This window comes from Somniosus microcephalus, chromosome 6, assembly GCF_052327205.1.
Source record: "Somniosus microcephalus isolate GS21.2 chromosome 6, FLI_Smic_1.0, whole genome shotgun sequence".
In the NCBI taxonomy this organism is placed as follows: Eukaryota; Metazoa; Chordata; class Chondrichthyes; order Squaliformes; family Somniosidae; genus Somniosus; species Somniosus microcephalus.
The window spans coordinates 36,539,277-36,559,789 of NC_140992.1; the positions used below are offsets into that span (position 1 = coordinate 36,539,277).

General features: G+C 47.5%; 1 protein-coding gene across 1 annotated transcript in view; it reads right to left on the reverse strand.

Moving 5' to 3' along the window:
• anos1b (anosmin 1b) overlaps positions 1–20,513 on the reverse strand; it is a 215,907-nt gene that overhangs the window by 32,751 nt on the left and 162,643 nt on the right. The window contains exon 8 of the mRNA XM_085990034.1: positions 2,327–2,462. Coding sequence (XP_085846160.1) covers positions 2,327–2,462 — 136 coding nt within the window. The remainder of the gene's footprint in view (positions 1–2,326; positions 2,463–20,513) is intronic.

Below are 20,513 nucleotides of genomic sequence, written 5' to 3' on the forward strand. Positions count from 1 at the left end.
CATCCTAGGATGCTGAGGGAATTGAGGGAGGAAATCACGGAGGTACTGGTCATAATATTCCAATCCTCCTTATATATGGGGGTAGTGCCAGAGGACTGGAGATTTGCAAATGTTACACCATTGTTCAAAAAAGGATGTAAAGATAAACCCAGCAACTACAGGCCAGTCAGTTTGACCTCGATAGTGGGGAAGCTTTTAGAAACAGTAATCACAGACAAAATTAACAGTCACTTGGACAAGTGTGGATTAATTAAGGAAAACCAGCACAGATTTGTTAAAGGCAAGTCGTGTTTAACTAACTTAATTGAGTTCTTTGATGAGGTAACAGAGAGGGTTGATGAGGGTAATGCAGGTAACGTACTGTACATGGATTTCCAAAAGGTGTTCGACAAAGTGCCACATAATAGGCTTGCCAGCAAAGTTGAAGCCCATGGAATAAAAGGGACAGTGGCAGCATGGATACGGAATTGGCTAAATGATAGGAAATAGAGAGTAGTGGTGAACGGTTGTTTTTCAGACTGGAGGAAGGTATACAGTGGTATTCCCCAGGGGTCAGATCTAGGACCACTTGATATATATACGGGGATGGGGGATCTTAGCTACAAGGACAGGTTGGAGAAGCTGGATTTGTTTCCATTAGAGCAAAGGAGGTTGCGGGGTGATTTGATAGAGGTATACAAGATTATTATGGGTTTGGATAGGCTAGGCAAGGAAAGGCTGTTCCCACTAGTTGGTGGTACAAGGATTAGGGGGACACAGATTTAAGGCTTTGGGCAAGAGATACGGTGGGGGGGGGGGAGGGGGATGTGAGTAAAAACTTTTTTACGCAGCGAGTGGCGAGGACCTGGAACTCGCTGCTGATGGAAGTGGTGGAAGCGGAGACATTCAATGTTTTCAAGGGGAGACTGGATAGGCACTTGAGGGAAATAAACCTGCAGGGCTACGGGGATAGAGCGGGGGAATGGGACTGACTGGATTGCTCTACAGAGAGCTGGCACGGACTTGATGGGCCGAATGGCCTCCTCCTGTGCCGTTATTGCTCTATGACTCTATATTAATGACCTGGATGTGGGTGTACAAGGCACAATTTCAAAATTTGCAGATGAGACAAAACTTGGAAGTATAGTGAACAGTGAGGAGGAGAGTAATAGACTTCAGGAAGACAGACAGGCTGGTGAAATGGGTGGACACGTGGCAGATGAAATTTGACACAGTAAAGTGTGAAGTGATACATTTTGGTACAATGGTACAATCCTGAAGGGGGTGCACGAACAGAGACACCTGGGGTACATGTGCACAAATCGTTGAAGGTGGCAGGGCAGGTTGAGAAAGCAGTTAAAAAGGCTTACAGGATCCTGGGCTTCATGAATAGAGGCATAGAGTACAAAAGTGTGGAAATTATGATGAACCTGAATAAAACACTGGTTCGGCCCCAACTGGAGTACGGTGTCTAATTCTGGGCACCACACTTTAGGAAGAATGTGAAGGCCTTAGAGAGGGTGCAGAAAAGATTTACGAGAATGAGTCCAGGGATGAGGGACTTTAGTTATGTGGATAGACTGGAGAAGCTGGGGTTGTTCTCTTTGGAGCAGAGAAGATTGAGAGGAGATTTGATAGAGGTGTTCACAATCATGAGGAGTCTGGACAGAGTAGATAGAGGGAAACTGTTCCCAATGGCAGAAGGGTCGAGAACCAGAGGACACAGAATTAAGTTGATTGGCAAAAGACCTTTTTATGCAGCGAGTGGTTAAGATCTGGAATGCACTGCCTGAAAGGGTGGTGGAGGCAGACTCAATCGTGGCTTTCAAAAGGAAGTTGGATAAGTATCTGAAGGAAAGAAATTTGCAGGACTACGGAGAAAGGGCAGGAGAGTGGGACTAGCTGAAGTGCTCTTGCAGAGAGTGGCAGGGGCTCGATGGGCCAAATGGTCTTCTCCCGTGCTGTAACCATTCTATGATTCTAGCAGGTATGAGGAACAGGGGGTTGTTTGATGGTACCATATTATGCAGCATTTTGTGACTATGTGGTACTATGCATTGAAGTACTATTGCACTGCCCCATAGAAAAACCTGGATTTATGTCTTACGGTCATCAAACTGGCGAGCTTCTGATCTCAGCCACTCCATCTGCGGATATGGGCGGGGGAGGATTGAATAAAGATGTATTTGCCCATAGGGGAGAAGATTGGAAATAACAGGCCATGTTATCTGAAGGCTACTTTTAACATATATTCTAGCAGTATGAGGAGCATTAGAGAAAAGCAGAAAGGGTTTCAGTGCTCTAATGTACATGTTATTAATAGCAGGAATGGTTCCATTGCTCTTACCTGTGGAAGGGGTATTAAAGAAAAACAGGGCTTTGCTGCTCTTTAAGCGTTTTTGTCCCCAGTTGGCCACTGCTTGCATTTGTACCAGATATTCTGCGTTTGGCTGCAGACCTTCAATCTCAACTTTGTTCTTTACCTATAAAAGAAATGCATAATTTGCAAGGTTATAAACTGGTTGAAATGTTATCTTCATTAATGCAAAGGACATTTCCTGAATGTTGTCAAGTTTTTGGATTCTATCAGGGCTTGGACTTGTATTTCTACTGAACCTCATTCTCACTGGTTGGGAGAGTGGGATAACCCAGACAGTAAAAACCTGCAAAGGCAACCCTCAATATGCTCAGAGGTTGATTCACAAGGAGGTACATGGGGGGGCGGGGGTCAAGCATGAAAAGCAGATCCCTTTGCATGACATTTAATCTGCTTCTCAGCTTCTCCACATCCTTCCCCTATTCAGACAATTAAATTCAGCATAGTAGCAAAGACCAAATGCTCAAAGATCAATGTGCCTTTTATAGAATCCCTTATGCTTTTAAATCATAAGTTAGTGTGTTGTCAAAACATCTATGACCATACTGCTGAAAATTAATTGTACTGAAAAGGTGGAATTCACATTGGACTTGTGGCAGAATCACCTGCTTTTGCCAGCTGCGAGCTTGCTGCTTTTCTGAACCATGTTATTTAATGTCAAAAATGCCCCTATTAAAGCAGGGCATTTCTGACTAAATTCAGATGCAATACACTTGCTACAGTTGACTTCAGGTAAGTGCAACATGATCACAACGTTGAATTCCAAGCCTGCCAAAGCAATCCATTACTGGATTTTTTTCCCCCACCTATCCACAATAAAAAGGCTCGGAGAGAGGATTTAGAACAGCGCAGGGGAATTGGAATGGTGGCAGCACTGAAACAAAGGGAGGGAAGAATTTGAAATAGTGACATGATACAGAGGAAGGAACGGCAGAACTCAAGGAATAACAGCCAAACGTTCAATTATTTATTTATACTTTAATATTTAACCATACATAATAGATTAAGGGACTAATTAACTTTGGAAAAAAAGGAATGAATAAATAAGAGGCAAGGGCAAAAACCTAACTAGCAGTTGTAAATAAATAATTCAATAAAAACTAAGAAATAGAACTAAAAGAAATCAAATTAAATCCATCTGTTAATCATAATTTTGAATTAAAGGCAAATCAGTTAACAGTAGAAATAGATAAATAAATAACTGCTGTACATTAAATAAATATATAAAGTAGATAAAGGCAGGTCAAGCAGTGTGCTGGGGCTACAGAATGTAGGAATTTCTGGACATTGAGACTGTCATGGATGATCACTTGTGGGAAATGTCAATGTCTTCAGGCAATCTGGCTCAGAGTCATTGAGCTGTCACGCTAGGTAGAGACACTCCAACAAGGGAAGGGGAGGAATATCTGGGTAGTTTACTCCAGAACACAGTTACACCACATAAAGAGATACAGGTACAGGAAGAAGGGTGTGTGACTGACAGTCAGCAGGGTAGGGGGAATCTACCCTAGGGGGAAGTGGAGGCAGAGGAGAAAGCTGCAGAAATTGATTCTGTCCAACAGGGGTGGTGTATTCGCTATCTGTGTGGATAAGGAAGACGACTGCCGGGAGGATGGCCAGAATGCTAACTGAGGCACCGTGGAGCCGGAGGCAATTTAAGGGTGGGGGGATCGGAATAGAAAGGTTGTAGTCTTAGGGAGGTGATGCGCTATCAATTACTCATAAAAGACTGAGAGTTAGAAGAGTAACTAAAGGCTTTTATTAACAACAGAATGGAGGTCTGCCTCGAGTGGTCGACCGGTCCAGGATACCAAGGGCTGGGGAGCAGTCACCTTTATACTAGGACCTGTGGGAGGAGTCAGCCGAGGCATGTCCAGGCATGTACACAGTGGAATACAAACAGGACAAACAGGAATACAAACAGTGGTTTACCACATTCACCCCTTGTTTAAAATTGAGTCCGGCGGGGTGAAGTGTATTAAAAGTTAGTGTATTGGAGTCTCTCCGGAGGTCTTGTCTGCCGCTGTGATCGGCGTGGCGACGGCAGGGGTAGTGAAGCTTCCGGCGTCGAGTCCAGCGTAGGCTGTGGCACAGGCGTGTTGTCCTCGTAGATGTCGAGCGGGTCGCGGGGCCCAGGCCTGCCGTCTGCTGGGGCTGGATATCGGATCGTGGGGGGGGGTGGTAGTGGGTAGTGGGTTACTGTGGTCCCCGAGGGTGCAAGGTCTCTTATGGAGACTGTGTCCTCCCGCCCGTCCGGGTATGCGATGTAAGCATACTGGGGGTTGGCGTGGAGGAGGTCGACCCTCTCGACCAGGGGGTCCGTTTTATGGGTCCTCACGTGTCTTCTCAGTAGGACCGGCCCTGGGGACGTCAGCCATGGCGGTAGCGATGTCCCTGATGTGGACTTCCTTGGGAAGACGAACATTTTCTCATGAGGGGTGGCGTTAGTGGCAGTGCAGAGCAGTGACCGAATAGAGTGGAGCGCATCGGGGAGCACATCCTGCCAGCGGGAGGTTGGAAGGCCCCTAGACTTTAAGGCTAGCAGGACGGCCTTCCAAACTGTCGCATTTTCTCTTTCCACCTGTCCGTTCCCCCGGGGGTTGTAACTGGTGGTCCTGCTTGTGGCAATACCCCTAGTTAGCAGGTACTGATGGAGTTCGTCGCTCATAAACGATGAGCCCCGGTCGCTATGGATATAGCTGGAGAAGCCGAACAGGGTGAAGAGGTTGTTCAGACATTTAATGACCGTGGCACTGGTCATGTCCGGGCAGGGGAAGGCGAACGGGAAACGGGAGTACTCATCAATAATATTGAGGAAGTACACATTGCGGTCGGAGGAGGGGAGAGGCCCTTTAAAATCAACGCTCAGGCGCTCGAAGGGGCGAGTGGCTTTTATCAGGTGGGCCCTGTCTGGTCTATAAAAGTGTGGTTTGCACTCAGCGCAGACTTGGCAGTTCCTGGTCATGGTCCTGACCTCCTCAATAGAGTAAGGCAGGTTGCGGGCCTTGATGAGGTGGAAGAACCTGGTGACCCCCGGGTGGTAGAGGTCATTGTGGAGGACCCGTAGTCTATCGATCTGCGCGCTGGCGCAGGTGCCACGCGATAGCGCATCCGGGGGTTCATTTAGCTTCCCGGGCCGGTACAAGATCTCGTAGTTGTAGGTGGAAAGTTCGATTCTCCACCTCAAGATCTTGTCATTTTTGATTTTGCCCCTCTGCTTGTTGTTAAACATAAAAGCAACTGAACGCTGGTCAGTGAGCAGGGTAAATCGTTTTCCGGCCAGGTAGTGCCTCCAATGACGCACAGCCTCCACAATCGCCTGGGCCTCCTTCTCAACAGCGGAGTGTCTGGTCTCCGGGCCTTGGAGGGTTCGTGAAAAGAAGGCCACGGGTCTCCCCGCCTGATTGAGGGTAGCGGCCAGGGCAAAGTCGGACGTGTCGCTTTCCACCTGGAAGGGGATGGATTCGTCCACTGCGTGCATGGTGGCTTTGGCAATGTCCTCCTTGATACGGTGGAAGGCTAAGCGGGCCTCTGCCGTCAAGGGAAAAGAGGTGGACTTGATCAGCGGACGGGCCTTGTCCGCATAGTAGGGGACCCACTGGGCGTAATAGGAGGAGAAAAACCCTAGGCACCTCTTCAGGGCCTTGAGGCAGTGGGGCAGTGGAAGTTCCATAAGGGGACGCATCCGGTCGGGGTCGGGGCCGATGACTCCGTGTTCCACAACACAGCCAAGGATGGCGAGGCGGTTTGTGCGGAATATCACACACACACAGAATCACAGAATCTACAGTGCAGATAGAGGCCATTTCGGCCCATCAAGCCTGCACCGACACATATCCCACCCTATCCCTGTAACCCCACGTATTTAATCCCCTAATACTAAGGGTCAATTTATCATGGCCAAATCAACCTAACCTGCACATCTTTGGACTGTGGGAGGAAACCGGAGCACCCGGAGGAAACCCACGCAGACACAGGGAGAATGTGCAAACTCCACACAGACAGTCGCCCGAGGCCAGATTTGAACCCGGGTCCCTGGCGCTGTGAGGCAACAGTGCTAACCACTATGCCACCGTGCCCCCCTATGCACTTCTCCTTGTTATATGTCAGGTTTAGGAGTTGGGCGGTGCGGAGGAATTTTTCGAGGTTTGCGTCATGGTCCTGCAAGTCACGGCCGCAGATGGTCACATTGTCCAGATATGGGAAAGTGGCCTGCAACGCATTTTGATCTACCATCCGGTCCATCTCCCTTTGGAAGATGGAGACCCCGTTGGTGACGCCAAAGGGAACCCTAAGGAAGTGATAGAGGCGGCCGTTTGCCTCAAAGGCAGTGTACTGGCGGTCCTCAGGGCGGATGGGGAGCTGGTGGTACGCTGATTTCAGGTCAATGGTCGAGAAGACGCGGTACTGCGCGATCTGGTTGACCATATCAGCTATACGGGGGAGTGGGTAGGCGTCCAGCAGGGTGTAGCGATTTATTGTCTGGCTGTAGTCGATGACCAGGCGCTGCTTCTCGCTGGTCTTAACGACCACAACCTGGGCTCGCCAGGGGCTGGTGCTGCCCTCAATAATCCCTTCTTTCAGGAGCCGCTCCACTTCGGTTTTAATGAAAACCCTGTCCCCGGCACTGTATCGCCTGCTCTTTGTGGCGATGGGCTTACAGTCGGGGGTGAGGTTAGCAAACAGTGGATTTGGAAGCTGCTGGCTGCGGACTGTGAGTGGGGGTAGGGGTCCACCGTACGCCATCGTAACACTTTTAAGGTGGCACTGAAAATCTAACCCCAGCAGGACGGCAGCGCAGAGGTCAGGCAGGACCAGAAGTTTAAAATGATCGTACACGGTCCCGTCTACTACGAGTGTCACCACGCAGTAGCCGCCGATGTCCGCCGACTGGGACTCGGAGGCCATAGAAATCCGCTGTTGCGCAGGCAGGACTGGGAGAGAGCAACGCCGCACCGTGTCGGGGTGGATGAAGCTCTCCGTGCTCCCAGAGTCAAAAAGGCAGATTGTATCGTGACCATTTACCTTAATGTCCATTGTGGAACTAGCCAGTTGGTGCGGTCTCGCTTGGTCCAGTGTAACGGATGCCAGCGTAGGGGTCGGTGTGTCGCTGCGGGTATCAGATGAGGCGGTGTCGGGGGCCTGCTGCGTCCCGGCTGTCGTCCAAGATGGCGGCGTCCATGATCCCCATGTGGCTGGAGGCGTCCAAAATGGCTGCTGTACCGGTGATTCGCACACGGCCGGGGAGGTCCAAAATGGCGGCCCGCATGGCCCACACGCGGCGCTGCTGGGGTTCGGGGTGGCTTTGGCCCTGCAGACGCTAGCGTAGTGTCCCTTCTTCCCGCAGCCCGAGCAGATCGCGTTTTTCGCCGGGCAGCGCGCTCTGGGGTGTTTTGCCTGGCCACAGAAGTAGCATTTCTGGCCTTGGGGCACTGCTGTCTGGCCTTGGGACACTGCTGCGGTAGTTGGGCCGTTGTTGGGGTGTGGCTGGGGTGGCACGGCGCTATGAGGCGGTCCTACCGTGTCCCAGGCTGTCATTCCCCGTGGCGTCCACGGTGCAGAGGAGTAGGCATCCATGCCCTGGTAGGCTGCATCCAACGATAGTGCGAGTTCAGAGGCCTTGTTGAGGTCGAGGTTACTCTGCTCCAACAGTCGCTGTCGTGTGTGATTGGATCTGTGGCCCGCTACAAAAGCGTCCCGGATAAGTTCCTCTGTGTACACGGCGGCCTTTACATCCTTACAACCACAGGCCCGGCCAAGCACAGACAGTGCCTGAAGGTATTCCACGGTCGATTCCCCAGGTTGTTGTTTACGACTCCCCAGGAGGTGCCTGGCGTACACTTCGTTCACTGGGCGCGTGTACTGGTCCTTGAGGAGCTTGATAGCATCCGCGTACGAGGTCGCGTCTTGGATGACCGAGTACACTCGGTGGTTCACTTTGGAGGTCAGGACATCCAGTTTGTCCTCGTCCGATTTGATTGCTTCGGAGGCGGTCAGGAATTTTTCGAAACACTTAAGCCAGTGAGTAAACTTGGTGGATGAGTCCGCCTCCCGATGATCTAAGTCCAGGCATGCTGGTGTGAGGATCTTCTCCATTATAAAAATGTTGTTAATAAAATTGATGCGCTATCAATTACTCATAAAAGACTGAGAGTTAGAAGAGTAACTAAAGGCTTTTATTAACAACAGAATGGAGGTCTGCCTCGAGTGGTCGACCGGTCCAGGATACCAAGGGCTGGGGAGCAGTCACCTTTATACTAGGACCTGTGGGAGGAGTCAGCCAAGGCATGTCCAGGCATGTACACAGTGGAATACAAACAGGACAAACAGGAATACAAACAGTGGTTTACCACAGGAGGTTCAATAATCAGGAAGATAGAGGATATTCTCTGCAGTTGTGATCGAGTGTATAGGACAGTGTATTGCCTACCTGGTGCCAGGGTAAGGGGTATTTCGATGCGGCTAGAAAGGAACTTGGAAAAGGAGGGGTAGAACCAATTGCCGTGGTCCATGTTGGAACCAACAACATAGGAAAGAATAGGGAGGTTGTCCTACTAAGGGAGCATCAGTGGCTAGGAACTAAATTAAAAAGCAGGATCTCAAGGGTGGTAAGCTCCAGATTACTACCCGAGCCAAGTGCTAAAGATATAGGGGGTGATTTTAGCTCAGGTGCGGGATGGTGTCGTGTTATCCGAATTTCGTGTTTCCCACACGAATCTAAATGGATGTGGAAGATTGATGTAATTTTAACTCAATTGGCCAATTGATTTCCAACATGCGGGAAGCCTTTGCAAAGGCATTTTTCATGACTGAAAGTCCCCTCTGATGATGTCATCATTGCTGCTGTATTTAAGGTCTGCAACAAGCCTTGCTTCTTTTGCAGACTGCTAACCTTTTGCCCTTTCATGCTAGAGGAACCTGGAGGCAGAATGACCATCGAGAGAGCTAGGTCTGCTCCCAGGTTTGATGATGTGGCCCTGCAAGCTTTAGTTGAGGGAGCAAGAGCTCATAAAGAGGTGCTCTTCCCTTCTTCAGGGAGGAAGAAGCCTCCCCAGCAGACCAAGGCTGAGTGGATACAGGTGGCAGAGGAGGTCAACTCATTATCAGTACCCCGCAGAACCTGGATTCAGTGCAGGGAGAGTTCATGACCTTCTGCGCACTGGAAAAGTGAGTATGGATTTCCCATCACCCTCAATCTGATCCCCATTGCCTTTCCTCACCAGCACTCAGCTTTAGCAATCTCTTCCTCCACATCCCACTTGACATTGACATCCATGCACCCTTATCCATTCCCTTTCTCTCTATGGTCACATTCACATAACTATTCGGCTATGCAGCCCTCACACTCCTTATCACTCTGATGCTTTGAACACAACTGACAACACACAGGGAGGGCCCTTGGTCTTGCCACCTCACTCCATCTTTCTCTCCTAAGTATCTATGCTATGGAATCTCTACACTCACTCCTTCATTCTCACTGAACCTTCACTTGTCTCCCTCATTGCAGGAAAAGAGAGCTCACAATAAGCGAGAAAGAGCGAGGACAGGAGGAGGGCCACCCTCACTAGCCCACCTCACCCCCTGGGAGGAGGCGGTCCTGGAGATCGTAGGAGTGGAGGAAGATGCGCAAGTGGGGGGATGGACAGACGGGTGCATCACAGCAAGCTGGTGACAGAATAGTTTTCCATCTCTCTCATTGACATTGCTTGAGTCGCTGATAATGATTCTGAAGTTCTAACAGATGGACTTATGATCATCTGCAATATGCAATGTGCATGTAACCTTGGCATCACATCTCTGACTCTTTCCTTTACTCCCCCACAGGACCATCGCAAGCACCTGTCCCCACTAGCCAGGAGGAACAGTCTGAGCATCCAGACTCCTCTGAGGAAGCTGCAACCTCTGAGGGCGCAGCGTCAGCAGAATTCAGCGCACCCAGCACCAGCGCAGACACTCACACCTCAGTGGGACCTTCGGGACATAGAAGTGTTGTCACCTGGTGTATCACAGCTCACAAGTGAGCATCAGCAGATTGTGAAGACAGGGACAGCAGTGGAGAGTGCTAGTCGGAGGGCGCAGGGCTCAGCTGCATGTTGACCCTCTGCCTCTGGGTCCATCCATAAGATCAGCGGTGCTGGAACTCCAGGAACAGATGCAGGAGTCTCTGGCAGGTTTTGTCTCCAGGGTCGATGCGAGTGTGGAGCGAATGGAGGAGTCCATAGCGAACATGAGCAGAGGCTTTGTGGAGTCATTGGCACATCAACGCGTCACCATGGAAAGGATGGCAACCTCCATGGAGGAGATAAGTCGCCAGAGTGCAGAAAACATGGTGAGTGTTCATAATAGAATGACATCTCTTGCGGAGCGATGGGCATCTATTGATCAGAGAAACCAGACCTTCATGGAAGTCCTTCCGAGTAGGACTGCCAGTACAGATACGGGTCCCCATGGCCCCCTGATGTGCAGCAAGGTGCTCTAAAGCCACTTCCAAGCGCTGGCCCCTTCTGGCCTGTGCAGCTTCAGGTGGGTGAGCAGCAGTCTGGCGCTCCTGTTGCTGCTGCAGTTGTTCTTGGTTCTGCTGGTGCCACGGCTGGTGTTCGAGCTCATCTAATGCCCAGAAGGGAAGGAAATAAATGGCTCCCATGCATCTGGTATATGCCTCCGTTGAGGAAGCGCTGAGTGAAGGTGGCGAGAGGGGTTTCCCAGGACGTCACACTGGAGATGGGTGTGAGGCTCCAACCTTCCACAGGTGTGGTTAAGCCTTCTAAAAGTTGCCCCAGACCTGAGACCACTAAGTCCTGCCACCTGCAAATGATGGCTGTTCAAATCTCCTCTTTAATGGTTGACCTGCAGTTGATAGTCAGCAATCGAATAGTGCTCCCGCCAAGTTTCACATTTGTGATTCCTACCAGGCGTGTTTTACGTGGGAAAAGGGTTAAAGTTGCAAAGACCTGTTAAAATAGGATTATATAGGCCATTTAGTGGTAATTAAGGGCCTTAAAGACCAGTCCCACCTGTTGGATGCGGGACGGAGTCGGGACCATCAGACACGCCCGAGTTAAAATTGCTCGGAGTCGGGAACCAGGCTGGGGGGGCCCGCCCGCCAGTTTTTGCAATTTTAACCCCCCCCGGCCGCCTCCAAACCCAAATCCACGGCTCAATGAAAATCAAGGCCATAAAGTGATAAACAAAAACTTATGGAACAGAAAAGGTTGTAGGAAGTACTAATAAAATACCTGTTAAAAATAAAGGAGTAATGAAAAATAGGAGCATATTAAATTGCCTGGAGAGCAATGTACAGAGCATCGGCAACAAAACAGGAGAAATGGAAGCAGTAACTAGAAGTGAGTAAACAGATGTATCACGGATAACGGAAACATAGCTACAGACAGTACAGGATTGGCAGTGAAGGTCAGGGCATATGCAGTTAGTGGACAAGTAGCAGAATGGATTGCAAGACAGCTACAAAACAGAGGGTAGTTTCTCACACTGGCAGGAAGTAGAACATAAGAAATAGGAGCAGGAGTAGGCCAATCGGCCCCTCGAGCCTGCTCCACCATTCAATAAGATCATGGCTGATCTGATCCTAACCTCAAATCTTCTATCACTCTGCATCCACCCGAACCCATGTGATCTCCCGGGAGAGGCGAAAAACCAGATAAAGACCCAATGGCCAATTTGGGAGAAAAAAATCTGGGAAATTCCTCTCCGACCCATCTAGGCGATCGAAATTCTTCCAGGAGATCACTCTGTCCCTATATTTTCTACAGTACTTACCTTCTGTAAAGGCGATCTCCACCCCAGCCAGGAACAGGAATAAAACCATCTCCTGAAATCTAACACAGAATTAGAACACAGTAGGAGCAGAACCAGGCTACACGGCCCCTGGGCCCACTCCACTACCCACAGGGCCATGACCATTCCGAACCTAGACTCATGTCCAATTTCCTGCCCGCTCCCCGTAACCCTTAATTCCCTTTACTTCTAGGAAACTATCTATTATGGTTTTAAATTTATTTAATGATGTAGCTTCCACAGTTTTCTGGGGCAGCAAATTCCACAAACCTACCACCCTCTGAGTGAAGAAGTTTCTCCTCATCTCAGTTTTGAAAGAGCAGCCCCTTATTTTAAGATTATGCCCCCTAGTTCTAGTTTCACCCATCATTGGGAACATCCTCACCGCATCCACCCGATCAAGCCCCTTCACAATCTTATATGTTTCAATAAGATCGCCTCTCATTCTTCTGAACTCCAATGAGTAGAGTCCCAATCTACTCAACCTCTCCTCATATGACCACCCCCTCATCCCCGGGATTAACCGAGTGAACCTTCTTTGTACTGACTCGAGAGCAAGTATGTCTTTTCTTAAGTATAGACACCAAAACTGTATGCAGTATTCCAGGTACGGTCTCACCAATACCTTGTACAACTGCAGCAATACCTCCCTGTTTTTATATTCCATCCCCCTAGCAATAAAAGCCAACATTCCATTGGCCTTCTTGATCACTTGCTGCACCTGCATACTAGCATACTAGAAAGTGGTGTCTGCAGGGTTTCGTGCTGGGACCACTGTTGCTTACTATTTACAGAAGTGATTTGTGTTATATCCGTGTATCTTAATGTTGTGTCCTTCAATAATCAGACAACAGACTGCAGGGGACGATTCAACAGGTGTTTACTGAATGAGGGTTACTCTAGAACTAACTGTACAGATCACTACTCAGGGTTTATAGACAGGTGTGGTCACTGCCGGTACTACAGCATACAGGAGCTGTAAAAAGTAGTTCTCTCCCTTAAGGTATATATACATTACATACATTACAATTTGGACTCAGAAATTTGAGGTATGGTGTCAAAATTGGAAGGTCATACCAAATTGGGTGTACAGCTAATAATGTGCAAGACTGCACCAAAATATAGGGACGGCATAAACGGGCTTGCAGAGTGGGTGGATAAATGGTACGACATTCATTACTGCGATTTGCAAATCAATGATCAACAACCTCTTACAATTATTCATTCAGCAAGTTAATTGGGAAAAAAAACATGGATAGAAACAGGTCTTATAAAATGTGTAGGATCCTGGAAGAAACAAGTTAGCTGCTTTCTTGCTAAAAGCAGCCATTGAATGAACTCCATTGACTTAGTTTCACTGAACCGCCAACCTGGATGTTGTGGATCAAATTATTGTGGAATGCTCTGCAATTAAGCCCATCATATATGGACTTTATTTGATTTTGGGTGTGTTTAGCAATGGCTGTCATTCATGGACTATTATTGTCCAATGTATTATTCTTGAAAGCAAATTACTTTATGATTGCTTTGCCATCTTTATTCCACTTTAATCTGCAAAGTGGTAGGGTTTTAATATACAAATTAGCCAATAATCAGACTGAGCACAGTGCCACACAATCATCTAACGTAAGTATTGAATGCATGAGCTATGTCAATATACATATAATTGAATGCAAAATTAAACATGAAACGCAAGACTAACTGCATCATCTATAACCTCCTGAGGCTCTGCAGGGAAATAGAATGAAGTTGAAAACTGCCCAAATAAAAACAAACAATAAAAAGGAAATCGTTTTGTTTCATGCTAGTTAACACTCAAAAATGATCCCTTTGTCTCAAGAAACTAGAGTTGAACATCTGTTCAAAATATGAAGACTAAAGTAGCCAAAACAAAACTGATCGGTGTCACGGCAGTTACTTGAAAATAACAACTCATTCTCCTATAACTGATTTCTCAATTATACGTTAGTCAAAATAAGAAAATACCAAGCCTACTCTGAAAGACCATATGGAGAAGCAAGCGTTTTATAAACCGATTCAGAATAGTTATCAAGGACCTCTGAAGGAAAACTTTACTTGTGGATGATAATATTACACATTCTAGATTGTTGACTGTGATCCATAGCAATACTCTGGTTGTGAAAACTAGAAGCCAGGCTTTCCCTAATGATGATTTTTTTCAGAAATCCTTTTTTTCTTTCATTTTTTTGTTGTTGAGGCAGGAGAAAATAACTTTAGTTTCTGCTAGTATCACATATCAGCCCCAACAAGCCTTGAACTATTTCTAGGAGATGTGCCAAAAAATATGGCTGATTCTCTCCAACTTATGCCGCCCCTAGATCTCTCTTAGGCAGTCCCTCGGAACCGAGGATGACTTGCTTCCACACTAAAAATGAGTTCTCAGGTGACTGATGAGTCCAATGCGGGACCTACAGTCTCTGTCACAGGTCGGGCAGATGGTGGTTGAAGGGGTGGGTGGGTGGGGTGCTTGGGTTGACGTGCGCTCCGTCTGCTTGGCTTCCTCTTGCTCCCGGCGAAGAGACTCGAGGTGTTCGGCGCCTTCCCGGATGCTTCTCCTCCACTTTGTGCGGCCTTGGGCCAGGGTTTCCCACGTGTCAGTGGGGATGTTGCACTTTTTCAAGGAGGCTTTGAGGGTGTCCTTGAAGCATTTCCTCTGCCCACCTGGGGCTCTCTTGCCGTGTTGGAGCTCCGAGTACAGCACTTGTTTTGGGAGTCTCGTATCGGGCATGCGGACGATGTGACCCGTCCATCGGAGCTGATCAAACGTGGTCAAAGCTTCGATGCTGGGGATGTTGGCCTGAGCGAGAACACTGACGTTGGTGCGCCTATCCTGCCAATGGGTTTGCAGGATCTTGCGGATACCTAGGTACCTTGGCTGAGACAGTTAACTCTGGGTGCGGAAAATCACAAGTGTGAAGCCCCATCTACCACTCTGACATAGTGCCTTACTGCTGCGTCCTCAGACTACCACCAGGTACAGCATTGAATAGGCTTTTTTTTTAATAAACAATTACACGTTTTTTACAGTAATTTGAAGTTATCTCTGATTTTTGTGTTGCTTAAACTCCCCTCCAGTTTAACAGAACTACTGTACCACATATCAGACTTGACCGTAACATTTCAACTCTCTCAGCTGACACAGGTCAAACAGCATTACAACAGGCGTGAAAACAACGTTCCAGTAACTGATAGCTATGTGATCCTACAAATTATTCTCATATGTTTATATCTTTTAACCAGATGTGCAGCTGAGGCTCTCTGAAGCCTTTTGATGGTGCAGTAGGAATACTTTAAGAGCAATTGCCCTGAAGGGCCTTTGAAACATCAAGAAGCATTTTAACGGTTTCCATGGTTACATACAATATGCTTGCAAATATGCTTTCTGATACTTGCTCTATCATCACATACAGAGCCATTCCACTCTCCTGACCTTCAGCCTGGGGGGGGGGGGGGGGGGGAGGTGGCAAGTCGGAGGACCTCCTCGTGGGTCTGCTCCTGGGCCTGGCCAAGGTGGCCATCCACAGGTCCAGGTTGTAGGCAGCCAGTGCGGGTGGTCGCTCTGACTGCCTGCCTCTCTTCTTTGGTATTATGCACGCCCGGGTGGCCCTGGAGAAGGAGCATGCAGAGTCCGCCGGTACACTGGAGGCTTTCCGCGACCGGAGGGACTGGAGGATGTGGTGGTGAGGGTAAATAATATCATTTAAGTTATAAGTTTCCTTTGTTTTTGTTTAGGTTTTCTATTAGTTGGGCTCCTCTAAAAAGTGAGGCACCTTTGTTAGTTTTTTTTTCTCGTTTGATGCCACTAGGGCAACCCGGTGTCTCCTTATAGTTTAATTTAAAAAGGCCTATAGAGGCATTCACAATGTTAGCTGTTACTCTCTGCTCAATTTTGAGTAGATACTGTACATACAAGGACAGTACATTATTCTACACTAATCAAACAGTGTGTGTGTATATATATTATGTACAAAATGCAATATATGTATCAATATAATTTGTTGAGTGTATTCAGTCTGTTCTTGAAAAGAATGAGCAAACATTATATCTAAACACAAGATAGCCATCTACAAATACTCAGTTAGCAAGTACTGACAACGCTGTGCATTTCCAGCATTTTTATTTCAATTTCTAGCATTTTTATCTCAGCTAATCTTATGGTTAAAACCTCGGTCAGGAAAACAATTTAACAACGTCTGTGGATGTTTTGTTACACTCGGTGTTAAGGTCTACACTATATAGTCTCTTGGATTCGACATCACCTGACATTCCTGTAAGTGGACCATACGTCCCCTATGATCAGAAGTTTACCTTTATCTTCACTGTCCAAACTCTAGTTACATGATATTGTTACGACCCTTGTGACGCACTAAAACTCTCTTGTTGTGTGTACAGGATACTCTGATCTTGTATGTGTTATCTCACCTTCCTGAAGGTGGACTGATCAGCACTTTAATGACTGAGGCCAATTGTAAATAATAACCTAGTTTATTTTATGCAAAATTTATGACTGAATATATCTTAAAACTTTTCTGCTACAAGTTTAGGTGCAACCATGGGAGAAAGTAATATCCGATTGAGTGCTTCCAGCAGCCTTCGCTGTAATCTTCCAACAGATCTAATCAGTTCATATTGACAACTTTTGATCTTAGTGAGAAAAGCTTATTTTTCCTGTGAAACACTAACAAACTGACAAATGGGTTGAAATGCCCATCAGTTTAAAAAGCTGATAGTTCACACACATTAAAACAATACAGAAAGCACGTCCTATGATTAACGCAATCCGCAAATAGTTACAGATTATTGGAGGTGAATTTCTTCACTGTTTTCAGTGCATTAGCAGTGCATAAATTATGTAGGAATTTTTTTGTAGTAAGGAAATTCAGGTGGACGTCAATTCCACTGCTTGTGCGGCTTGAAAACCCTTCCCCCGTGTTATTTGCGCTTTCCAGTGATCCACCCACTGGCCTCATTTGCGTATCTGAATGAAAGCCAATGGTGCAGCAGCTGTCAATTTCATATTTATATACTGCCTTCGCACTCTGGGTAAGTCAGATTGAGATAAATGAGATGCACCAGCTGCCAGGACCACCTAATCAAGGCAGTTTACAAGATTGTGAGCTTGAGGAGTGATTTCTACAACTTGGTAACGCTTTATGAGCCAGTTTTATTTTGTGCATTTTTTTTTCTAGAAAGACATTTACTTGCTTCTGACCACCTCTCACAGGGTCAGCTGACCCGAAGATTTGCAGACCCCCCCCCACCATCAGGGCATCTCGGGAGCAGATATGGCTTTCCCTATGGGCATGCATCATAATCATGGAGAAAGAGGAGCCGCAATTGATGGAGCTAAGCAAAGTCAGGCAGCATTCAAGAAGGATGCAGCCCCACCAGGTATTAGCCCCCCTGAAGAGAATATACAGCAACACAGGGCACATCAGGAACTCTCTGAGTAACTTTACCAAAGAGGTAATAGGGTACTTTGTGACTTGCTGAATGAAGACCTGCCACCACTCTCATGTGCCCACACTGCTCTCTGTGGCTACGAAGCTGACCATTGCCCTCAACTTCTACAGCACAGGATCATTTCAGGCAGCCGCAGGGGAGCGCTACATCATCAGCCAGCAAGCAGTATGGGCATGCATTTGTCAGGCCACTAATGTCCTTTACAGCAGAGCAGCACAATTCCTAAGATTTGGCATTATAGCAAGGCGGCTGAGAGATAGGGACATAATTTAATGGGTTTGCTGGTTTCCCAAAGGTCTAGGGTACAATAGATGGCACATACATCTGCATTGAGAGTGCCCACAGAACACCCACTCAGCTACCTCAACAGGAAGGGATTCCACTCCCTCAATGTCCAGATAGAGACTCCATGACTAGTGTGGGACAACAATCAAAGTACCCACTATGTCAATGCCCGATATGCAGGAAATTGCAATGAAGCTTCATCCTTTGTCACTCAACCTTCCCTGACCTTCTGGGGGGCAAAGCACATCCCCTGCTTTCATGTCTGAGTGCCCCACATAGCAGCTGGTGATCAAGAGGACCATCAGGGTGTTGAAAACACGCATTGCGGGCTGGATTTTCATTGAGGCGGCGGGTAGGAGGCGGGACTACAACTTTTGGGGTTGTAGTCCTGCCTCCATCGAGTTCTAGCCAACCCATGCAATTTAGAATTGATTGGCCTTGTTGAGCCCACCCAGCAGGCTCAGCAGGCCAATTAAGGGCCACCCGGCAACAGGTGACGTCACAGATTGAAATTTCATCTGTCAAGACCTTTTGACAGATGAAATATCAGCGTTTCACAGCTGTTTGAAGCTGTCAAACACTGACGATCTGTACTCCAGGTTAATTCCTTCCTCTCAGGATGATTTAGAGATCTCCCCGGAACAGAAAGCAGAGGCTGCAGATTTTGACAGCTGGTGGCCATTCTGCTTTCTGTGCCGGTGAGATGAAGGACTCCAGAGACCTGAAGGAAGGCAGGCTGTAAAGGTAAGTAAAGGTTAGTAGAACTTCTTTAAACACGTTACCCAGACCAAACACACTTACCTCTGCACTCATGCACCCATCACTCACCTGAACACCGGACATCTTGACCCATCCAAGCCCTTCATCCCGACGGCCCGCCTCGCTAACTTGGCGTGGTTTGGAGCCGTCGGGAATCCCACATTTCAACAATGAAAATAGAGATTAGGCTAAAAACTGCCTGTTAACTACCTGTTAACAGGCAGTTAATTGGCACTAACCCCTTCCCGCCTCGGGGAGGCGGGTCCCAGTGCGGGGCGGGTACCCGCCTCCTTTGAAACTGACATGGAAGCGGGTTGGGGGCGGGACCCCCGATTTTGGGATTTTAAACCCCCACATGCCTCCAATCCCGACTCCACGGCCCAATGAAAATCCAGCCCTGTGTGTCTGGATGGGTCAGAAGGGGATCTGCAGTATGCTCCGGACTGAATGTCCTCAATGGGTGCCCTTTAAAACTTTGCCATTCAGGAAGGGTTGTGCTTTCTTGGTGTCAGCCAGTTGCTCCGTTGGTTGCACACTTGCCTCTGAGTCAGAAGGTTGTGGGTTCAAGTCCCACTCCAGGGACTTCAGCACATAAATCTAGGCTGACACTCTAGTGCAGTATTGAGGGAGTGCTGCACTGTTGGAGGTGCTGTCTTTCAGATGAGACGTTAAACCGAGGCCCTGTCTGCTCTCTCAGGTGGAAGTAAAAGATCCCACGGCAGTATTTCGAAGAAGAGCAGGGGAGTTATCCCCGGTGTCCTGGCCAATATTTATCCCTCAATCAACATCACTAAAACAGATTATCTGGTCATTATCACTTTGCTGTTTGTGGGAGCTTGCTGTGTGCAAATTGGCTGCTGCGTTTCCCACATTACAACAGTGACTACACTCCAAAATGTACTTCATCCAGTGGTCATGAAAGGTGCTATATAAATGCAAGTCTTTCTTTCCTTCTTACAACTTTTCTTCCAACTCACACTAATTTGGGTTCAATCCTCAGTTTTCACTCCCTGGTACATTTACTTTTTATTTCATTAATGTTCATTTCTGCTGTCTGAATTTTTCTCCCATCAAATTTACTGGCCATCTTTGTCATTGAGACTCTAATTGTATCTCACTTTCCTTTAGCTTTTCTTAGCTGTGTCTCTGGTTCTTTAACATGTTTTTACATACCCATTTACTTCTTGTCCTTTTTTTGTGATCTGTGTGGTCTCTGTCATTACAAACTTACCATAAAATTCAGTTTTCCAAGCTGGTGATTCGAACAAGCATCTGCCAGTCAATTCCAGCCCCTGCCGTTTGATAGCAGTGCGTGAGCATTACAACTTCCATTTAAATTCAGGCCCTAGCTGCTTTAGCTGTCCTTTCCTCCTTTCCTCTGCACAGTGCTAGTCACTGTGTGTCCTTATCTAATTTGTGACCCAATCGAATCACGCAAACCTCACACATGCCACAACAACTGGTGTCTTCGGCACTTATTCAGTGTACAGAAGGGATTTGTTGTCCTATTAAAACAGACAATGCTGGGCAAATTGTAGGCATGAGCTTTTCAGCTGTGAATCAACTGAGGCATCACCTCGTGCCACAAACATCCATCCATCACTTATCTCCACCTTGGTGGATGAAGCCAGCAGATGAGCCACTATAGCTGTGACTATAGTCGAGTCTTTAGCAGGACAGGGCTCTATCCTTGCATGGAAAATGGTGGAAGGGGAAAAAAGGCAGATCAAAGAATACTAATATATACTTATGGCATTAAAAACAGAAAATGCTGGAAATAGCAGGTCAGGCAGCATCTGTCAGAACTGGAAAAAGTTAGAGATGGAACAGGTTT